At 44.1% G+C, this 23,321-nt stretch overlaps 2 protein-coding genes across 11 annotated transcripts in view; one reads left to right on the top strand and one right to left on the bottom strand.

The window, feature by feature from the left end:
* LOC118081181 (lysosomal enzyme trafficking factor-like) overlaps positions 1 to 4,037 on the bottom strand; it is a 30,579-nt gene extending 26,542 nt beyond the window's left edge. For 4 of the 6 annotated variants that reach the window (XM_088655183.1, XM_060272420.2, XM_088655190.1 and 1 more), the window contains exon 1: positions 3,784 to 4,037. The gene's annotated coding sequence lies outside the window, so the exon portion shown is untranslated. The remainder of the gene's footprint in view (positions 1 to 3,783) is intronic. The other 2 variants (XM_088655197.1, XM_088655192.1) reach the window with 1 other exon arrangement.
* Positions 1 to 23,321, top strand: part of FOXN3 (forkhead box N3) — a 164,660-nt gene that overhangs the window by 58,059 nt on the left and 83,280 nt on the right. For all 5 annotated transcript variants that reach the window (XM_035107446.3, XM_035107455.3, XM_035107437.3 and 2 more), the window contains exon 3: positions 2,846 to 2,982. In XM_035107446.3, coding sequence (XP_034963337.1) covers positions 2,846 to 2,982 — 137 coding nt within the window. The remainder of the gene's footprint in view (positions 1 to 2,845; positions 2,983 to 23,321) is intronic.

Raw genomic sequence — 23,321 nt, 5'->3', positions numbered from 1 at the left:
AGAACCCATTGTTAGGATGCACATCCTAAAAGATACTGCCTGATTGTAAATATGTTTTAAGGTAAAGATAAAGGGGCCCCTGACCATTAGGTCCAGTCGTGGATGACTCTGGGGTTACGGCGCTCATCTTGCTTTACTGGCCGAGGGAGCCAGCGTACAGCTTCCGGGTCATGTGGCCAGCATGACAAAGCCGCTTCTGGCGAAACCAGAGCAGCACATAGAAATAACGTTTACCTTCCCGCTGGAGCAGTACCTATTTATCTACTTGCCCTGCATGCGTTCGAACTGCTAGGTGGGCAGGAGCTGGGACTGACTGGGGCAAGCCCTAGGCTCTGTGATTTAACCCACAGCGCCACCCGCGTCCCATAAAAAAAAATGTTTTACTTGGTGGTAAATTCCATTAATGTCAGTGGAACGTATTTCAAGCCTTAACCTGTCTTTCTGCAATTTGATGCTTTTGTTTGATTCTCAGACAACTCAGAGAATTGTGTCCTGTGTCTCTCCTAACAACACACTGCACCCTGAATAAACTACCACTCTCAGGATTCTTAAGGATGCTTTTAATGTAGAGTGCAGATGCGGCCAATGTTGAGCTATACAAACCCGTTTGCCTGTAACATCTCTTTAAGTAACTACTTGCTTCAGATGAGTAAAAAAATGGATGCAGGCAACTAAGTAAGTTCAAACACGTGGACCAGTAAATGTTTCTGTGGCTATTTGTGAGTTTGGAGCTGTAACCGAGAAAACAACCAGCACCAGTTTTCTTTCATTAATCATTGAAGGACAAGTAAAGCAAATGGATGAATGACTGCAGCAAGGCTTGCAGCGCTGTGCTTGAGGAGTTTGAAACGTTGTGTTGCAAAAGTGATCCGAGAGCTCTTAATCCACTCCATAGGCACTACTTGTTGCCTTGGAGACAAATGTAATCAAAGGGTTCTTCCCTCCCACCGCTTTCCTCACCTTTCCTCACTGCCTCCTCTCTTGAATATTCCCATCCATATTGGTCATTAGAACAACTTGTAACTAAGAACGTGAACCCAGGTTAACTTATTTCCTCCTTCTCAATGCATTTTCCTTTTGTGCCATGTCTTTTTATTGTAAGCCAGGGGACACAGACTGACTTGACTTTATTGTATTGCATTGCATTGCACTGCAATGCAATGCATTGTGGTTATTTGTAAGCTGCTTTGGGAACCTTTTATCAACCCTCCTGACATAGCAAAACCTACCACAGTTGCCTGCTATGTTTCTGTGTTAACTTCCATGCCAAATATTTAATAGACAGGCTGATGAAGCTGTACAAGAAACCAGGCTACTGTAGCTTTCTAGGTGTTCCTCCTCACCAAATCACATCTGTCTCTTCTACCCTGGATGCATCTTGGAATTTTCACCAGCTATATTCCTTGTATGATATCACAAAAAAAGAATGGCTATACAGTAGCTCTTACTTGTCAATTTTAAGAAGAATGGCTAAGATTTGCTCATTGCTAGTTCACGTGGCTATTGAGTGCGCAGCCCATCATTTCAGGTTATTCTAGTTTCTCTCTAGTTTTCTTGTAGTAAAGTGGTGCTCTTTAAGTACTGATTTCAAACATAGGTTTAATAGCAATGCCCTGAGCCATTACCTGTAGTGGAATGCTTGGATGGTTGCCTTGCCAAAGTAAGATAGAGTCATCTGTATGGATTCTAATTGGATTTGGGGATGGAAGGGAAACATTCCCTACCCAAACATTCCTGACTGACCTGATCTGAGTCCCTGAAAAGTTGTAATTCCTTCTAATAACGGTGGCACATTCCCAGTAGTGTAATAAATGGGGATAGGATGTGTTGTCCATCCTGGTATTTTTTTTTTATCGTGCCCCTCAGAGAAGATTAGGGCAACGAGCACAGACCCGATTGTGCGAGCAAAAGTCCTTGCGCTAACAGGAGGCGGACTTCAAGGGATATAACCCACTATGCTTGGTTCCTGATGATCAATGTTGTTTCTGCCACCCAAGAGTGCATTTTTTTCCTGTTAGTGCAAGAACTTCCACTTGCACAACAGAATCCCCCCCTCCCTGCCCTCTTCCACATGTAATTCTGCTCCCAAGTTCTGTTTGCACTGACAAGGACAAGTTGGTTGAATGCCACCCATAATCACCAGTTGCAAGGGAATAGAAGTGGAATCCTCTGAACTTGAAAATAATTAGTAAATTTTGTTTAAGCCTTACCTGTTGCAGGCAAGCTAAACTGATTATGGTGCTCTCAGGCTAAAACTGAAATTCTAGGTCTCCCAAGCAGAAACCTAGGCTTCATATATTCAGATTTATTTTAATTATTACGCTGTGTGTGAACCAGACATAGTAGGTAGAGTTGAGGGATTACGTTTTTTGTGGCAGTCATGTTTTCTGGTATTAGGAACACTTAGTTTTTAAAATAAGTTGCTTAGGGAGCTTAAGCCCACCCTCCTCCAAGTTTCCTTTACAACACCCAGCAGAGAATAACAGTTTTAGTTTCTTGTCTGTGAAGCTTATTTATCTTCCAACTTGGCCGTGAAGAATAATTACGATATTTCAATATGTGGTATGTGTGCTGCATTGACGGAGAGGGAGAGAGAATTTTCAGAAAACTGCTGAACAGAGCACAGTAATAGCTATTTTCACATTTTACATACAGTATCAGACGGCCCCAATTCCTTCTAAACATCAAAACTAAAATGCAGCTGCACCTAAACTGGCACTTGTAGCAGAGAAATGAGATCCGTTGTTCTTCATAAGCAGGAAGGAATATTCTCGGTTTTCTGAAAAACTTAGAGATACACTTATGGCGTTTAAAATGATATATATTTTTTTATCCTCCTTTGCAGAGTATTGGAAAAGGGTCTTTATGGTGTATAGACCCAGAATATAGACAAAATCTTATCCAGGCTTTGAAAAAGACCCCCTATCACCCATATTCGCATGTGTTCAGCACCCCTCCAGCATCTCCTCAGGCATATCAAAGGTAAGAAAACTTGAATATCATTTTAACATTGGCAGTTGCTTTTGTCTTGTCTCAAATATTGGATCAGGCAAGGTCTAGAAATCGGGGAGGGCTGCTAACAACATTATGTAGTCTAGCTTTTACTAGAATGCCTCTGCTTGATGGTCTAGCAAAGGCGCTTACTGTGCTTATCACAAATTAGTTGTACTTTAACTGTTGAAAGATCCAAAGTATGCACTCTTGGTTTGTAAATTTAGCTCAAGTCAATTGACTTGTGCATATTTGGGATCTTTCAAGGCACAAATAATTGTGACAAGCGATCCCAGGTATGTAATCTCGCTTAATAGCACAGGGTGCACCTTTGCTGGCTTAAACCAAAACCCACCTAATTCACTAATAAAAAAATTCCTTCCAGTAGCACCTTAGAGACCAACTAGGTTTGTCATTGGTATGAGCTTTCGTGTGCATGCACACTTCTTCAGATACCATGAAATACAGATGCACGAAAGCTCATACCAAAATAAAAACTTTGTTGGTCTCTAAGGTGCTGCTGGAAGGATTTTTTTTATTTTGTTTCGACTACGTCAGACCAACACAGCTACCTACCTGTAACCACCTAATTCACTGTTTTTTTGCAAGAAACACAGCAACCTGTTAGCTCTCAGTGGCTCATTGGAAACTCATTGGTGGCCCAGAAATTAGACCACAGCCTGTCTTCTGCCCACTCCCTGCCCTAAAGGACCACAGCAGCTGCAAAAAGCATGGTAGTTCCCTAAACTTATTGGTACTTAAATCATTTGTTAGAGCCACAGTATTTCTTACCGGTTTTGGAGGAACCGACCTGTTCATTTGCAGTTGGTCAATGTAAGTTTCCAGTTTTCCTTTGGATGTTTCTGGAAAATATTCTAGCTGCTTGTGCTCAGGGTCATAGCTGGAGTTTTAAAAGGGAAAGGAAACCGTCTGGGTTTTCCTCATTGCTTGCATGAATAAATGTGTACCTCTTTGAAAGCAGGTTGCTGATGCTTTTCGTCCTCCTAGCTCCCTACTTGGCAGATTGCTTTGTCAACGCAGCTATACAAACTTTTTGCTTCTAGGTAACAGGAAGCTTCCCCTGCTGTTGTGGTTACCTGCTCTGTGAGGCGAGTGTGTCTGTGCATGGTTATGCCAAGTTGCCATAGCTTACTCCTGTTCATCTTGTAAAAAAGGTGAACCAGGACTGGTGACTTTGAAGTGTCATTGTGGGGGGGGGGGGAGAGGAATGGAAGTACTTGAACAGAGATTGTTTGTTTCTTGTTTGTCCTACTCAGGGGGAAATATGAGATGATTACGGGGTATCAAACCGCCTGCTTTTCATAACAACCATTCGGGAAATGAATTATTTGTTTCTAGAAACGGAGGATCAAATCACATCTGCACGTCGCACAAGAATAGGCGTATTTATAAGTAATAATAATTTAGAAACTCGTGTAACCTGTTGCACAAATTAGATCTAAGCCACACCTGCTTGGCTGCAGATATATATGTCTATTGCCTGTGTTAAAAGCCGATAAGGAATTTTAAATGTGTATTTAGATGGGGATTTTGGGGGGCGGTGCAATACTCTTCTGCCCACCCCCCACTCAAGTTATATCACTTCTTCCCTGCTTTTAAGAAGCCAGCAACATGCAAAGTAATTTCGTTCTGGTTAATGAGGTTCTCGTGCATCTGTGTTGATCCGCGCGTTCCGTCACATGACCCAGACAATCAATCTTCAGGCCGAGATTGGGAGGAACAGCTGGGCTTTTGCAGGAGACGGCTGTATGTCTGCCCTTGCTAGGCGATTAGCGTGATGGTAACCATAGCGACTAGAACGTCTCCATAGCAACGCATAGCTGAGACAGGTGCAGTTGCATCACAAGGCTGTTGCCTGGCAAAAGGACAGGCCATTAGTACTAAGATATACGCTGTTGCCTTGGTAACGGATAACCCTACATAGCAGCTACAGTGGACTTGGAACATTTTTACCCTCCTGATTAAAGAAAATAATAATAATAAGAGACATTCCACCTTGTTGTTGTTGTCGCTGCTGTTGTTGCTGCTGCTGCTGTTTTAATCTATGATCAGCAGCACCGGGAGCTCTCACTGCCAGGGTGTCTGTTGCTAAAAGGTGTACTGAATGTGAGATTGAGCACTGATGACAGAAGGAGGTGAAGAGCTGCGCCTAAGGAATTGATAGTAGCTGTAGCAAGTTGAATATTGGAGGTTAAGGCTGCCGCCCCATGTATGCCACTATTGAACTTAATGAGGTTTATGTCTGGGTAGACATTATCAGTAGCAGCAGCAATAGTGGGATCAAGCATTTTTGCCCTGCTCTTTAGTAAAAGGCTTCCAGAGTTCTATAGGCAGGTCTGCACTCAGGCTATGTATTCTAAAATACATGACACACAAGGGAAAAGGGATGGAGAGGGAGGAGGAAAAAGGCAAGTTAGGCCACTAGTTCTTATGACGACCACCTGGGAAGGAAACAGTTCAGGGCAGAGGTTTTCAACCTTTTTGAATCCATGCCTCCCTAGACCAACTACATTATTTCTGCAGCACCCCTGTGAGGCTCAGGGGCCCAGTTATGTCCCCCCTTGCCCTTTTCCAAACACCTTCCCTTGTGGAGTATTCCCTCAATCTCCTCTCCCCTCTCTTTGGTAATCCTCTGGACAGTCAGAGCTGCCGCTCCCGGTCTCTAAGCTGCCCCCTCTACCCCAAAGAGGGCTGCCTCCTCACACTGCCCCACAGGGTATGTTGCCTGCAGCATACCCTGACCATCATTTAAGGCACCCCAGGGTGCCACGGCACTCTGGTTGAAAACCTCTGGTTTAGGTAGCCTGAGGGTGGAATGGCTGCAGCTAGGTGATAGTTGGAGGGGGGACCCAAAGGCAACTGGTATCTGCAGAGGTAATGGGATAACTCTGGTTCCCATCTCTACTCTGTCCTGCAGCCTGATGGAGATGTATACGGGTTTGTTTACGCTGGCATATATAGGATTGTGCTGTTAATATCTGCTTTATCCTCCCAAACGTGCCCCTCCAATAAATTACACAATAATCTCTTTGATGTTTGTGTTGCTTCCTGTATCCCTCCCTGAGTTAGTCACCAATTATCTCTGGCCAAAAGGAACTAAATGTTTTGTAGCCTGACCCTGTAGAGCCACAACAGTGCAAGCCAAGCCTTTTGCTGCAGCAGAACAACAACAGCAATATCTTATCTCTGCCATGCATAGCTCGACCTTAAGTGGCACTCACAGTTTGGGAGGGCAGGAGAGAACAGTCAGGGGCAAAGGCATTTAAGAGGGTGCATGAATGGGTCCACACCAACTCGGCACATGAAGCTGCTGCAGGGCTTGGCTATGGTGTCCTTTATTGGCATAGTAGTTGTTTGTTTAGAACTAGTTGGCTACAGTGATTAAGAACCCGGTGAGATGGGAAGATCCCAGCTCCCCCATGGGAAGGACTCCTGCTGATCCTGGTTATAACAGAATATTGTCCCTGTGATTTTATTGATGTGCTTTTGTTACAGTATTTGTAAATCGCCGTGGAAGAATTTGTAATTAATTAACCTTCCCTCCACCACCTCAGTTGTTGCCAAGGCTTTTTTTCAGCCAGAACTCAGTTCCGGCACCTCTCAGGTGGGCACCATTGCCATTCTAAGAGAACAAGGGAAGTGTTCATGGAGAGTTGTGGCACCTCTTTTTCTAGAAAAATTGCATTGGTTGCCGATGTTATATAGATAACTGGACCACATGATTTCAACGGTGCCCTTCTACGGAGGCCTTTGCAGAGCTTGTGTTAAGATCAGGGTGGGAATTTTGTTAGAATAAAGTTATAAACAAACAAAAAAGCAGCCAGTCTCTGGTGGGGGGTCCTGGCCCCTTACGGGCCTGCTTCCATGGATAGAAGGTGCTTTTGGAGCCCTCCATTAATGGAAGGGATGGTGGTTTTCACTTATTTCCCCCCTTTCCACCAGTGTTAGAAACTGGGATAGAAAAGCTAGGAGCCAAATGGCTCCTGGGACCTGGGTTGTGGGCACCAAAACAGAGTGTCTAGTCGCTACTGGGTGGGTGGGGTTCAGCAACACTTTCTATTTATTACTTTGATATTACACAATTCACATAAGTGATACAGTATCACAGTTTTAACAGAAGTTGTTAATACATGTTTAATTTGGAGTTTACAGTAAAAAATATTGGTACTGTATGTCAGTTTTCAAAACACTCTAACCTTTATTGTTAAACTCTTTAACATATTGTCTATCCTTAACACATACTTCGAGGCTTCAAAGCACATATTGTTGTTGTTTAGTCGTTTAGTCGTGTCCGACTCTTCGTGACCCCATGGTGCACGCCAGGCACTCCTGTCTTCCACTGCCTCCCGCAGTTTGGTCAAACTCATGTTCAGTAATCCTTGAATGTCAGCCAGGCGCAAAAAAATTGCACCCAGACTTTTTGAGGTGCTCGCAAATGGAGAATCTAGGCGCAAAATGCACCTGGCGCCCTGCTTTCCACACCCTTGCTGTTCTGTGTCCCACCCACCCCCCATGATGGGTGGGGGAGAACGCCTTTGTAGAGGTTACCCTGAGCTCCTTGGAGGAAAGGCAGAATAAAAATGCAATAAAAGTATGTACAGCGCCACACACACCCTGCGACTGCAATCGCTCATGCTTGGGTTGGGTTACAGTCTAAAACATTTATTGCCCAGGTAGAAACTGAAAGCAAAATGTGTGCCATAAACATCAACCACTGCTAGAACCTTCACTTCGGCTGCCAAATCCAGGCCAAAGAGAGGAAGGAGTCTGAATAATGTTTCCAAAAGTGCTTCTGGCAATTTGGGACCAGGTTACCGGAAGATGATCTGCCCCTGTATAGACCTGTAAGACCACTTAGATTATCTGGGGGAAATTCTGTTTGTGGCATTGCACCCCACTGAATGCTGTATAGCAGGGACCCCAAACCAGGTGTTTTCTGTTATTGTCCCTGTATTATGGATGCCCTTCCCTCTGCCATACACGAAGTAACAACCATTAATTGCATCAGACATCTTGTAAAGACTTCTCTTTTAGCCCAGACTTTCCCTCACCCATAAGGTCAGACTCTATTTTATGCATTTGAATCCCCTGAATGCCTGTTTTATTTGTTTTTAATACGCTTTTATGCTGTTGTTTAGTTGATCTTGGGTTGTATTTTTGTTTTAATGATAGTTTTGTTTTTAAATGCACACCACATAAGAAAATTTACAGACACCAAGCAGTTTACAAATGCTTTTAACTAAACTAAGTCAGTCATTGGGAGAAGCACTTCTGGGTGCCGTTGCTGCCTTGCCCCTTAATTTTCCAGGTGAAATCAGATCGAAGAGGAGGTTTCTGAAGGACAATTCATTTTAGGGCTTTATAGGAACTGCCGTCTGCTATACCTGTCTTGGCAACTTCTCAGCTTTTTTATTTTAATGCTGTGAACTGTCCTTGGGGTGTACTTGAAGGTTGCTCAGAAACATCACCAGGTGCCAAATTGCAGTGAATACACTATTTATGTATGTGTTTACTTCAGGTGCTTCTATTCCACTTTTCATCACACAGTGACCAAAGCAGTTTCCAATTTATTAAGCCAGAACACCGTTTTATGAAAATTTATAAAATGCAGCTAAAATCATCAACAATTTAAATTATAACAAAAATAACTACTGCAGAACAACCCTCTCCCCCTCAACTCAGAGCAATCCAAATCTTACTTCAGACCAGCACTGAAGGAATTTCAGTGGCTGATGCCCAGACGCAATTTGAGGAAGTGCTTTTGACCTTCTCAAAGCCCTAACAAGCTTAGATTGGGCAGATTTTTGAGCTTATCTACTCCGATGTGAACCTCCTGGTGATCTTCTGATGATGCTTTGTAGTTGTTCCATGTGCCACCTCCTCCATGGATTTGGCCGATAGTGTCCTTGCACAAAGTTTTCAAGAAAAAACATGGGATATGAGTCTAAATCGCTGGAGAACAATAGCAGCCGGTTGGCCGTTGTGGGAAATGGAATGTCAGACTCAACAAGGCAGGTATGGGGAACGTTTGGCCCTCCAGATGTTGCCAAACTACAATTCCCATTGACCATGCTTGCAGAGCTGATACAGGTTGCAGTGCAGCAACATCTGGAAGGTCAGAGCTTCCTCACACCCGCAATAGGCTTCTTATCCACCAGGAATCTTAGATCATTTAAACCAACAGCTGGAGTGACCTTGATTGGAGTTGACGGTAGAAACGAGAGCTCATGCCTTGCACATGTAAGTTTCTAGGTTCAGTCCCTGACACCCACAATTAAAAAGGATCTTAGGAACATGGGAATCTTGTCAGTGCCTTGTACTGAATCTGACCATTGGGCTGGCTTTCCTCACCTGGAGATGCCACAGAGTTAACCCAGGACCATTTCCGTGCAAAACATCTCCTCTACCATTAAGCTGTAGGTTCTGCTATAACCTGGAAGAGTCTCTGCCAATCAGGCTTGCTGTCGCTGAATTGGCCAGTGACCTGACTTTGTGTTAAGCCAGCTCCTTATTCAAATCATGCTATTCTTTTATATCCAATGAGTTTAAAATCATTGGAACTGGGTTTCCTTCAGGCTTGGGTTTCATTAGTACAGTATTTCCTCACTCTCTCCCTCCGTAACTGATCCAACCTCTTCAGAGGGGTCTGAGTTAGAATTGATTAACGGATCTGATACGCTCTCATCAACAAGCTATAGGAGTGGCTTTCTCAGCACTGAAAGTAACTTTCCCACTTTAGATGGTTAAATTAATAAAGCAAGATAGATAGCATTATACCCAGGGGCTCTGGGTGTCAGCCACGCCCACTCTGATTAGATCTTGTGCTCCTTTTCTGCGCTGCTTAGAATTGTGGGTGGTGAACCTAGACCTATGTCTCCCTGTTTGTTTTTGATTGTTTGTTTTATGGTCCCCCTGAATATTCATTTCCTATGTCCCCCTTGTTTTATTTCTCTGTGTGTGCCAGAGGTGGGGAACCAGAGACCAAACACTGGCCTTCAGTACTCTCCTTGGGCCACACACCCCTCCCCAACCACATCTCAGACTAGCCATGCTTCACACCTTTCTTGCATGTCTTTGCCTGGCTAGAATGTGCCCTTAAACTTTGGATAATGATTTTTGCTGACCGGCTGGAGGATGGAGATGGGTCTGTGAGTGTGTGCAGAAACTTGGCTTCTGGCCAAAATGTACATTCATAGCTCTGCATGCTCCGGCCTCTGATCCCACACACCACTCACATGTAACCCCTTACAAGTTGCTTAGAAAGGATTGGTCCCTGCTCCTAGTGTACAGTCATACCTCGGGTTGCAAATGTTGCGGGTTGCACGTTTTCGGGTTGCGGGCCACACCGAACCCAGAAGTACCGGAATGGGTTACTTTCTGGTTTTGGCGCATGCGCAGAAGCACAAAATGATGTCATGCGCAGAATCGCCGAATCGCGCCACGTGCATGCGCAGACGCAGTGCTGCGGGTTACAAATACTGCGGGTTGCAAACGCGCTTCCCGAACGGATCACGTTTGCAACCCAAGGTATGACTGTACTCATTTAAGTAGCTGCATCATGTAACCTAGAAAAATAGACTCTTGTTCACACAAGTTTATGTCAATGAAAATGCAACAGCTTTTAAGATGCTACAGGCAGTCTTACTATAAGAAGGCACAATTTGTTTCTTTTTAAACATTCCTATCTTGAATTTTCCTTAACTGGGTATAAAAAGAATAAATTACGAAAGGTGCTAAAAATAAAATTGTCATACTTTCCCTTCTCTCATTTGGAAAACTCGAGCAGTCTTTGGCATTTTAAGCAATTTCTAGTTAAGATTCTGGGATATTGGATTACCTCCTGATTGGTAAAGCACTTCATTTCTCTTTTACTGATATTGCTAATGCTTGTGCCGTTGCACAAAGGGGCTTCTGGGAAGCTGTTAAAAGACGCAATTTGATGTTGAAATAATTTGACCAAATGCTGGCTGTCAGTTCTTCAATAATGGACGTGCTTATCTATATAACTTTGTGTGTATATAGGAGAAACATTCAGCCTGTCCAAATTGTCTTGTGCTGGAAACTTGCATAACTAGTTTTCAGAAACAATTAGTGTCTCCAAAGGAGGAGCAGGTTAGCATTTTGTAAGAAGTTGCAAAGTGAAATTGTGGTTTTAGGTGTGCAGATGCTATCTTCAAAGGAAAGTTGTGTGGCAGCATTCCATCACCTCCCCCAAAGCTCCAAAAGACCGACACCTTTGGCTCCATAGCTCAGTGACTGAAATTAATAAACTACACGCGGAATGACTTTTAATTCCCCCAATATTAAGATGCCTCTAGGGGGCTGGATTAGTGGAAGGAATTACAAGGTTTATACAGCTCTGCTGGCAGGATCCCGTGGAGGCAAATTGACCCACTGTTTGTGTCTTTCAAACCTTGCAGAGAAACAAATATTGAAGTTTGTCGCCGACTGTTCCAGAGCTCATTCTGCTGAATACTTAGCTGCCATGCATTGTGTTCTATTATAGTTCTCTGCGACATTTTGGAGCAGCAACAGCATCAGAACACAGGACTCTGCCACATGCTGGACTGTATTGAACACTATAGCTCTGCTCATGCAACAGACATCTGTGTATCCTCTCCCTCTTTGTCCCTTCCAGTGCCCCACATACCCTTAAAACCAGCTCCGTAGGGCTGCAGGATCCTTCAGAGCAGAATTGAGGGCGTGTGGGGAAAGGGTATATGAAAGTCCCATTGCACAAGTGGATTTTCAATCATGTAGCATTGGATGCAAACCACTGAATTTTACCAACCTGGTGCCCTCCAGATGTTTTGGACTACAACTTCCATCAGCCCCATCCAGAACTTCTGCAGCTCCTTGAGCTGCTTGGAAGTGTAGTCATTAACCTTTGGAAGGCACCAATTTGGGAAACCACGGTCTAAACAAGAGGCATACATTCCCTAGTGAGCAACCTTCTGTGTGCCTGCATATCGGTGGTGGAAACAAGTGAGTCAGGAGCAATGGGTGCAATTTTTGTACAGTAAGCTATATTCTAGCCACCCAAATTCAAAGGTTTCTACACACAGCACAGAGCACCCAAAATTGGGAGACATACTAAAGGTAACCAAAGCAAAGTTACGCAGCAGCAGCAGCAGCAGCAAGGAAAAGCTCTTGGAACAAAAAACCCCCAACTTCGTAGGGAAAAAAATACATAACTGCAGATCTCTTGGGGAAAGAGAATGCCATCCGTTGTGTGAGAACTGGAAGATGGGACGCGTTTTTAAGTGTTGCTACCTCTCCTGAGCCTCATAAGGGGGCAGGCACATGACTTAGAAATTGAACCAATAGAACAAAAGTCCACCCACATTGTCATTCTGAACTTACACTGTAAATAAAGCAAAGTTATATGATTGCATTTTCCTTAGCAGCTGATGCCGTTGCTGAAGTCAACACTTTTTAAAGTTAACTTCTGGGGAAAACACGTTTGCAGTGTTTGTAATGTATCCCCACAGAATGTACCGGTATATCCTTCCTATAAAAAGTGTTTGCAGAAGCTGACTTCTCTTTGTAAATTTCTGGTGTCCCAAGGTTCATTTTCTTTCCTCAGAACAAATTCTTTCGGTTGTAAAAAGAAAAGAAAAGGAAACATGTTTGCACTTAACAAGGAAATGGGAAAATCTTTCAGCTTTCCTTTCAGAAAAAGAAACAGCATTTTGCATCATCCCACATAATTCAAAATGTATGCTATCAAAGTAAGTGCCAATACATAATAGTTTGGGTGAAATGCACTGTATTCATCTTTTCTCATATCCGTATCATAGCTCTTAAATCTCAAAGGTTGGCTTGGTGGAGACAGTAATAATAGTTGTAAAAGGCTTTCTTTGCTGAGTTTGGCAGTGTTTTCCTTTAGCCCCTTCCCACCCCACAAATCAAACAAAATGATCTTGGGGTTAGAGGACGTTCTCTTCAATTTGGCTGTTTTTGTACATGTAGACAAAAGGCGGCCAGGGTGGCGGACATGACATAGACGCTTAGAAAATTAGGCACGGTGCAGTATTTGTTTGTTTGTTTGTTTGTTTAGATTCATGGTTAGAGGGATGTCGCGCCTCCCCCCCCCAATGTTTCAACTCTGAATCATCCATTTGAGGATTAAGGGCAGAAAATGTATAGCGAGCTCATGGAATTCCTTGCCACAAGATGTTGTGATAGCCGCTAGTCTTCGATAGGCTTAGGTGGAAATGTATGGAAGGCTGACCTACTAATGGGAATCTTCCAAGTCCTACTTTAGGAAACAGGATGCTGGACTGATCTAACTGGGCTGCTTTTCCTCTTCTTCTTTCAGCTTAGTTTGGAATAAAAAGCCTTTGTTTCATTTTGATGCTTTCCCCCACTCCAACTTCTGAATTTGGTGAATTGATCAGCTTCTAAGATAAAGTATTCTTAAAAACTTCTGAGTTGCTCCTTAAGCTGCTAGCTGCATTCGTGTGCTGAGTCTCAAAGCCAGCTCACTCAAGATTATATCCTGTACCAGGCATAGGCAAACTCGGCGCTCCAGATGTTTTGGGACTACAATTCCCATCATCCCTGACCACTGGGTCCTGTTAGCTAGGGATGATGGGAGTTGTAGTCCCAAAACATCTGGAGCGCCGAGTTTGCCTATGCCTGTCCTATATGGATACAGTTTTTGTGTTGAAAAGCCATGTGTGGAGACACAACTTTTAGTTCTGAAGACCACAATATATATGTGGTGTGTGTACATAGTTCTTGCACGCCACGGGCTAGGAACATTTTTCAGCCTACAGGACACATTCCTTCATCTGCAATCTTCTAGGTGCCATGTGGTATAATAGCCTGCATTTGAAGCATGCAGAAGTCAGAGGTTTCCACACCCTTACCTGTTCATCCTCAAATCAGGCAATGTCATAGCTCAAGGACACATTTTCGCCTAGCAAAAGCATTAAAGGAGTGCATGTAGCAGAAGTTCTGAGTGGCACCCAAGGGCCAGGTCGGCTCCCAAGTGCCAAATTCGGGTCCTACCACTGAAGTTGCATTTCTCTCTCCTATGCAAGGAGGATATGCTTGGGGTACGGGGAACCTATTTCACACGAAGCCCAACCTCTTGACTAAAGAACACTTGGGTTTTATTTACTTCTGTAGATACCCTGTGCTTTTGAAACATACATGAATAATATCACTTGCGCATTGGAAAGAGCAGTTTTGTACTTGCTAATGCTTCCTTTTTATAGCGCCAAGGAATGGAAAGCTGTTTACTAGTAAATTAATAGTTTTAAGTGTCTGAAGGACCACCATCTGGAAATTTAGTTGGATCACTTATATTTTGCAGCTTGTGGTTGTAATAATTTTCTATATAAGCAAAATGTTTCAAAGCCTACAGGGCGAGGTGCTAATTTAGTCTCCACTATTGGTTATAATTTTGAAAGTGGGTGTAATTTACACCCTCTCTTTTTAGAACATTTATCCTGCTTTTTCAATTGGGGGCACTGGTCAAAATATGTTGTTTTTCTGGCTTCAATAAAGTTAATGGATTTTAACTGTGACATTTTCCTTGTTTGAAGTGTTGCTGTGGGACTGAAATTCTTAGAACAACCCCCAAGATCATCACTATGGTAACTGGTGTGTGTGTCGAAGAAACAAACAGTTCTGTTCTTTTCCCAAAAATCCTAGTCCTATGAAGAACACAACTATGAATTTCTATTTTATTTATTTTTGTTTGCATCCCTTCATACCACACCAATGGGCTCACAGAGCAGCTTTCCACAGCTAGCTGTATGAACAAAACCCATTTAAACAAAAACATGTGTCAATTAAATATATTAAATAAAAATATTAAATATTTTCCAAACGCCAAAGGTACACAGAAGTTGAGATTAAGGGACTTTCTGCATTTATAGTGGAACCGTTGCTATTTCTTTCAAGTTTTGGGGGCACGTTGCCACACAGGGCCAGTATCGTTCCGCTAGTATTCGGGAATAATGTATTCAAAAATGTTTCGGGAGCTTGTAATCAAATGGGCAGCCCGTTTTTGCACTAATGAAGTTATTGAGCAGCCTTCAGCATGAAAGAAAACCATTTACAACAGTGATCAATAACGAAATCCTTAACAACACGTGTGCTTGTGTTTCAAACTGCAAAAGTTGGTGTCCAGCCTGGAGGTTACCAAACCCCTTTTGTGTCGGGACCAGGCTGTCATCACCTTGAAGCTGGTACTAAATGTTAGTGGCTGCTCCTTGAGACTCCTTGAATAATGCTGAGTAGATCAGTTGCCTCAAGTTTATGCACTATCCAGAACCAGGGGAGCAGCCAACCCCAACCCCAAGACCAAACACACAAATACGCACCTCTGCTTCTTGCCTGAATTGAACTTGACCTTTATTAATTCAGGCTAATCTAGTTCACCACTGTCCCTCAGGCACTTCTTGAGAGTTTCCATCATTGCATTGGATCGTGTAGAACAGGGGCTGGCAAAGTTTTTGTGGCTTGGGCCGGTTCACGGTCCTGCAGACGCTGCAGTGGGACGGAGTGCGTGCACGCATGCATGCACAAACACTATTTCCGGCACTCCTTCTGGTGCGAAGCAGGCGTGCGCAGCTTCCCATTGGCTGCAGGAGCTTCTTGCAGCCAATGGGAAGCCGGCCAGCATCGCGGAAGGCAGTCCCTGCTCTGCTCCATGCTGGTTTAGCACGGAAGCCGACCAAGCAGGCGGCGGGGGTTCATGGGCTGGTTAAACGACCCCCATGGGCTGCTTGTGGCCCATGGGCCTTAGGTTGCCGACCCCTGGTGTAGAAACTTAAAATACTACAAGCGTTGGTGGGGGGGGTCCTCAGCATATTGTTGGCTCCTCACCTCAGATTTGGCTCTCCCTGGTTTTAGTCAGATGCTCCAACCCAGGCAGTCGAAACCTTTGGTCCACAGTCTAACGTGGCCTCTCAATCCAGCTCAATCTTCTTTCTTTTCCAGTCTGGCCAGATCATTGCATTCCCTGTCTGTGCTCACTTGAGAGAGTGGAGCCCCAGAAGCAGGGAAGGGGGGGTTGTAGCCTTGCCCTCTTTGGGTCCACCTGCTGTGCGGGTGGTGCTGCGGTCTAAACCACTGACCCTCTTGCGCTTGCCAATCAGAAGGTTGGCAGTTCAAATCCCCACGACGGGGTGAGCTCTGTCCCAGCTCCTGCCAACCTAGCAGTTCGAAAGCACACCAGCCCAAGTAGATATATAGGTAACTCTGTGGTGGGAAGGTAAACGGTGTTTCTGTGCGCTATGCTTTCCGTCATGGTGTTCCGTTGCGCCAGAAGCGGTTTTGTCATGCTGGCCACGTGACCTGGAAAGATGTCTGTGGACAAACGCCAGCTCCCTTGGCCTGAAGCAAGATGAGCCCAACACCACATAGTTGCCTTTGACTGAACTTAACCGTTCAGGGGTCCTTTACCTTTACCTTTTTTATTATGTAGTAACTTGAGCCATTTTCTCCTGAAAGAATTTGACACTTGGGGCGGGGTTTCCCACCCCTGTTCTCACCACTGCACAGAGATGCTTTTCAAAGGGGGTAGGCTATCCCCTTCTCTGAAGGGAGAGACTTTGATAATAACCCCTTTGCCAATACTGTACTGGCTGTCCATTTTGGGTTTCCGTTTGAGCACTAGTAGATAGTGCCAGTCTGGGACTGGAGAGGTCCAGGCTGAAATTCCCCACTCAGCCATGAAGTTCATTGGGTGGCCTTTGGCCGTAGAACCCTAGAATTGTAGAGTTGGAAGGGACCCCAAGGGCCATCTAGTCCAAACCCCTGCAGTGCAGAAATAGTCTTGCCCAACGTGGGACTCGAACCCTCAGAGTCAGAGCCTCATGTTCCATCCCAGCACCAGTCACTGTTGTCATAAATCTAGCCTACCTCTTAAGGTTGTTGTAAAATTAAATGGGGAGAAATGTGAACACAGCTTGCTATATTTGGAGGAAAGGCTGGATATTAAATGTACTGAATAAATAGCTGAAAGAAGGAGATGCTATGAGCTCTTTAAAAATGAACACCATACAACCCCGAATAGATTAACATATTTGTAATGTCTCATTTTTCAATTTCTTTAAAAATGTTCCTATTTTTCCTCCCTCAACTTGTTGCATTGAGATCTTAAAGGTTTGCTGGATTCAGCTGCTGTTTTTATCTCTTAATAAGCAAAAGAAGTAGAAAAGCAAACTTTAAAATGCCTGCCTCTGTTAATAAAACTAAACTGCCTTAACATTCTGTGCATGCAAATAACTGAAATCTCGTCTTTGCCCCCCCAATCCCAAATTCTTAATTGACAGTGAAGCCTGCCTCTGTAAAATCTTGGTGCTCAAACTGTGAGACTTAATAATTGGCAAAAAGAGTTCTGGTGAGGTTCTTTTTTAAAAAAAGTTATACTCCCCCTCCAGGGCAGAGGACCCCCCCCCCCTGCTTTGGCACCCTGATTTTCTGAGCACCTAAATAATATTAGAAAAGGAGGAAGCAGGGTGAAAATGGCAAGAGACTGGAATTCTGGCACCAATTAGTCTTGAGATTACTTAAAGAGGATTGCAATTTCAAGGCAAAAAAGAGTAGGGAGTGGGGTAAAGGGATTTGAAATGAGATTATGGGACCTAAAAGTGCCTTTCTTTTGTTAAGGAAATAATTCAACAGTTTTGTTCAAGCTGCTGCTGCTGCGACAATCCAGTTTAGAAAACTTGTAAGTGTGAGATCAGCATCCTGTGGCTTTGGAGATGCAGCTGATCCCACTTTGTGTTTCTTTGAGAAAAAAAAAACCCCCGGCAGTTCCACTACCCCCTCCAGCAACAAAGCAAGCTATCCTAAAATACTAGTGCCTTAATTAAAGGTTTTGTTCTTTTTTTTATTTAAGGAAAGCTCTTTTTTTGGTCAGAAGTGGGGAGATGGGAAACGATATCTGAACCATAGCTGCCAAGTTTTCCCTTTTCTCGCGAGGAAGCCTATTCAGCATAAGGGAAAATCCCTGTAAAAAAGGGATAACTTGGCAGCTATGATCTGAACCCCGCCTGTACTGTCGCTTCATTTTCTTGCAGGGTCCGGTTTGGGTCTTAGCCTCCCCCCACCAACCAAACATTTTAAAAACATGTCCTTGAGTCCTTTAAACTGTGTTTGGTGTATATATTTTGTCCCACCCAAAGATCCGTGATGGACAGCTTTCGGCTTCTAGTTCAGCAGTAGTGTTTGTAATCCTTATCTCAGCACCGAGGGCTAAGCTTGAGTCTTAAAAAAAAACAAAAACAAAATCTAAAGCCAGACAAAAATACAGGATCAGCAGATGAGAAATCAAAAGTGTTTATCTGGATAATCTGCGTCTGAACCTCTCTACTTGTTTTAAGGTCACTCGAGGACTCTTCAAGACTTCTTTTTTTAAAAAAAGAAAAAGAAAACTTTTAATTACTATAACGTGTTTCTCAACCTAAGATGAGTTACGATTAAAATGCACAAAAGGTACTGTATAATTAATTAGGGGTATGTTGCAGGTGTGTGCATGATTGTGTATCTGAGTGATCTCTTGTGACTCCTGACCATGTTACAGTCCAGGCCAGGAGTTTGTGTGAGTGTCGATAAGTGCTGCAGCTCAGCTTGATGACATAATGATGGTTAAGAGGCGACCCTAAAGAACAGCCCTCCTGTTTTCAGATCACAATTCAGGTTTTTTCTTACTTCCGTCAAGCCTCCACTTGTGGATTATTATTTTCTTGGGGGTGGGTAGGATGATTTTTAAGATTCCATCACCAACCTGCCGAAATCTGAGGAAACAAGGGCGGCAAGGTGGGTTCTGCTAATAGATTATGACTGATATCCAACTGTACCAGTCCCGAAGCGGAGCAGAATGGACTTCTGTTCATGCAACTGAGCCTTCCTTCCCTTCCCTCCGCCCCCCCAAACCTCCTCTGCACAGTTGGGATGCACTGCACTCTAAAGAAGATTGGGTGGGGGCATGGTGGAATGCAGGGTGAGGTGATAAAGGGGGAATCCCCTTGCACAAGGTTGGCTGTTACCTTATGATGTTTGCAAGTAGGTGGTGGCCACTGCACACTCTCTCTTTTGAGAGAGAGAGGGGGGGGAAACGAGAGATGTGGATTGGATGGGGTGCTTGCATACTGTGCAGCAATGATCCCCTTTTCCCCTTTTGGTAATTTGCTAATCAGTCATCTGAAAAATTTTGGGCAACTGAGAGGAAGTTGACCCCTTCTGCATAAATTATGGAAAGGTCACCGCTGTTTAATTAATGGTGGCCTTACCTGCGAGGTTAGTATCATTTGTCTTGGGAAAAGTATTAAAGTGCCATGAAGTTAGTAGCGAAATAGACTTTAAGCATTCTCAGCTGGCTGACGGCAGGTGAATATGAATGAAACCCGCACACTAAAGAGGGTGGCCTTATTTTTAAAAGTGAGACAAGTCCTGCCATTAGTCTAGCAAACTCAAAAGATAAGACACAGAAGAGGGAAAGGGGGAGAGGAGGGATAAGGTGGAAGCAAGCTTTTAAAGGGCAGAAGAAAGTGTTGAGCTGCACACATTTTCTATCTGGTTCGGGCCAGGCTGATCTTCCCAGACTGATTGTTCTCCTTTGAAGAGCAGTTGGTGGGTGGCAGTTCTCCCTTTGGCCTTTCCCCTTGCCTCCTGCACTCCCAAAGGCAACTGGCAGTTAGAGACTTCCAGGCAGGGAGGAGGAAAGGAAGGAGCTGGCAGCTCCTTTGGCTGGTAGATGGGGCCACAATGATCTCCCCATTTGCCACAAGGATGTTCTTTTGTCAGCCTCCTGGTGGCCCTTCATTCCCGGATTGATGTCAGAGGCCAGACAGTGCTTGCCCTTCAGTTCTGAAGTCCCAAGGCTGCAGTCATTTAAATTTACTGCATTCATTTCAGATAGTATAGGGGTGGAAATCCAGCCTGGCGTAGATCATTTGTGTTACTCACGAATGCAGAGATCAGATCTAAATGAAATTCTTTTCAAAAAAACAGCCAAACCCAGCTTAAAATAGTTCACAAGAAACTTCAGCCCATTAACACCTGCTTTAATGCACTTGCTTCTTGAAACGCACATGCCTCGAACAAACGGAAGCCATTGTCTGAGCTACCTAATAATAGCTCAGCATAAGAGGAGCCTGCTGGATCAGGCCAATGGCCCATCTAGTCCAGCATCCTGCTCTCACAGTGGCCAAACAGTTGCCTGTGGGAAGTTCTTAAGCAGGACCTGAACACAAGGCCATTCTCCCCTCCTGCACTTTCCAGCAACTGGTACATACTCAGAAGCATTACTGCCTCCAGCTGTGGAGGCAGAGCATCATGACTAGTAGCCATCGATAGCCCTCTCCTCCACATACCTGCCAAGTTGCTGTCGGAGAAATAAGGGACCAGGTGGAAGTAGCAGACCGGAAGTACCGGTAGCGCTGCCGCCATTTTGGAACTGGGCGGAGCATGCTCAGAAGTGACTTTTGATGCTGCTTTGCCCAGTTCCAAAATGGCCGCCGCTCCAGAAGTCGCACTGCAGCCATTTTGGAACTGGGCAGAGCAGCATCAAAAGTCGCTTCTGAGCATGCTCCGCCCAGTTCCAAAATGGCCGCCGCGCCAGAATAAACCGGGGAAAAACAAAAAAATCTGCTTTTTCAGCTAGGAACAGCTGGAAAAATGGGGATTTCCCAGGGAATACGGGAGACTTGGCAGCTATGCTCCTTCATGAATTTGTCCAAACTGCTTTTAAAGCCATCGCTGCCTCCTGTGGGGGTGAGTTCCATCGTTTATGCGTTGCATGAAGAAGTGCTTGATTTTATTAGTCCTGAATCTTCCCAGCATTCAGCTTCGTTGGATGTGCACAAGTTCTAGTGTCATGAGGGAGGAAAAAAACCTTTTCCAATCCACTTTCTGTGTGCCATGCATAATTTTATAAGCTTCTATCATGTCGCCAAGAGCATCTTCCCTCACCCCCGGAATGCTTTGGATCTGAGCCTGCAGATGACTCTTCCCTGCCGGGCTTATGAACTCCTGTGTTCTCTTTAAAATAAGACAAACTTTTCTGGCTGTCCTTTAAAAAAAAAAAGCAGTGGAATATTTTTATTAGTTATTATTTAATAGGTAATGCCTACGCTTTATTGCTAAGCATAGTTTTTGTAGATAGCAGGGTAGAAGCTGGTACTTTGCCCCCTGCCACCCTAGGGCCTCCTGGAATAGGGAAAAAAATGGATTGGTAGCACTTATCATAAGTAGCTGTCACCATGGTTATGCATACCATCACTGTAACATGATACAAAGCATGTGTCTGTGAAATATAAACAGAACACAAGCTGCTCCACTAGTAAGCTCTGTGGAAGTTTGGAAGACCTGAGCAATGCAGTAGCAGAAGAGAAGAGAGACTACTTCTTAACTGCAGGACAAAGAGTTTCGCACTATGCATCAGCTACCTTCTTTCTTGAATATGCATGCTTTGATAAAGTGTAGTGGTTGCTTGCTGTCTTTGTCCATGGAGTTTTCTTGGCAGGGATACTGGAGTGCCTTGCCAGTTCCTTCTCCAGGTGGATCACGTTTAGTCAAATCTCTCCACTATGACATGTCCATCTTGGATGGCCCTGCATGGCATAGCTCATAGCTTCTCTGAGTTATTCAAGCCCCTTCGCCACAACAAGGCATTGATCCATGAAGGGATCACTGGAAGGACAGATCGTGAAGCTGAGGCTCCAATACTTTGGCCACCTCATGAGAAGAGAAGACTCCCTCGAAAAGACCCTGATGTTGGGAAAGATTGAGGGCACTAGGAGAAGGGGACGACAGAGGATGAGATGGTTGGACAGTGTTTTCGAAGCTACGAACATGAGTTTGACCAAACTGCGGGAGGCAGTGGAAGACAGGAGTGCCTGGCGTGCTCTGGTCCATGGGGTCACGAAGAGTCAGACACGACTAAACAACAAGTGGTTGCTTAGGTCATGATTAAAGAAAGCTCTGTGCACTTAACATACCTCCAGATTTCCAAGATTAACTGTAAATATATAAGGGCTGTGGGTAGGTCTAGATTATTATGATTACACACACACACACACACACACACACACACACACACACACACACACACAACCTGCCCATCTGGCTGGGTTCCCCCAGCCACTCTGGGTGGTTTACAGCATGTCTAAACTCATAATAACAACATCAAGCATTAAAAACCTCCCAATACAGGGCTGCATTCAGAAGTCTTCTAAGAGTGGGTGTGATCTTATGGTTTGTTCATGATGTCAAATTTTGGAGGTTAAGTCAGTGTATATATAATGAATAATTATTCAATAATTATCCAGGGTGTTTGAGCCATGCTACCTTGATAACAGTGTCAGAAACTGAGATAGAAAAGCTAGGAGCCAAATGGCTTCTGGGACCTGGGTTGTCAAAACAGGATGCCCAGTCTAGGGTGGCAACACTTTTTATTTATTATTTTGATAAGCATGAATTAATATGCAATTCACATAAATGATACATTTTTAGCAGAAATTGTTAATACACATTTAATTTGGCCTTTACAATAAAAAAGATAGGTACCATACTTCAGTTTTCAAAACACTCTACTCTTTATTGTTAAACTTTTTAACATACTGTCTATCCTTGACCTATACTTTGAGGCTTCAAAGCACATACATTTCAGCACAAAAAAATGGCACCCAGACTTCTGGAGGTGCTTGCAAATGAAGAATCGTTAGGCACAAAATGAGCCTGGCACCCTGCTAATTTCGAACCCTGCTTGATAATTACCATGGATCATTCAGTGGCGTAGGTGTTGTAGCCTGTTGAAGCAAAAACAATTAAGTCTTCTGGCACATTAAGGACAAACAAATTCAGTAGGATATTTTGTGGACTACAGTGCATCAGATGGACGAAGTGGTCTCTCTTAGTTGCCTTAGGATCTTCCAGTTACTGTTGTGGTTCAAAGTATTGCCTGACTTGGACTTGTATGCTCTGTCTTCTAATTCAAACAGCGGTTTCCAATTCTGCTTTGAAGGCAGACTGATTAGAGTAACGATATTTTGCCCATTCAGGATATAACAGAAATGTGATAGTTGGTGCAGATGAGCAAGTAGCAGAGAGAGCTGGAGCCTGTGTTCTGGTCTTGTGGAGGAACTGACAACGCAAACCACAGGTCTCTGGCTGCAGCTCCAAGGAGTTGCATGATCCTAGCTTCCACCTTCAGTGAGAGCTAACCACGTGCCTTAGGACAACTCGTAAGAAGGGCACGATTGGACATAGCCATCCCATGATACTATCCCCAGCAACTGATAATCAAAGGTACACAACTGCTGAACGGAGAAGTTCAGTGTTTA

This window comes from Zootoca vivipara, chromosome 1 (genome assembly GCF_965207765.1).
Source record: "Zootoca vivipara chromosome 1, rZooViv2.hap1.1, whole genome shotgun sequence".
Lineage (NCBI taxonomy): Eukaryota > Metazoa > Chordata > Lepidosauria > Squamata > Lacertidae > Zootoca > Zootoca vivipara.
The sequence above is the reverse complement of the archived record's forward strand: the minus strand, read 5'-3'. Positions and strand labels throughout refer to the sequence as shown.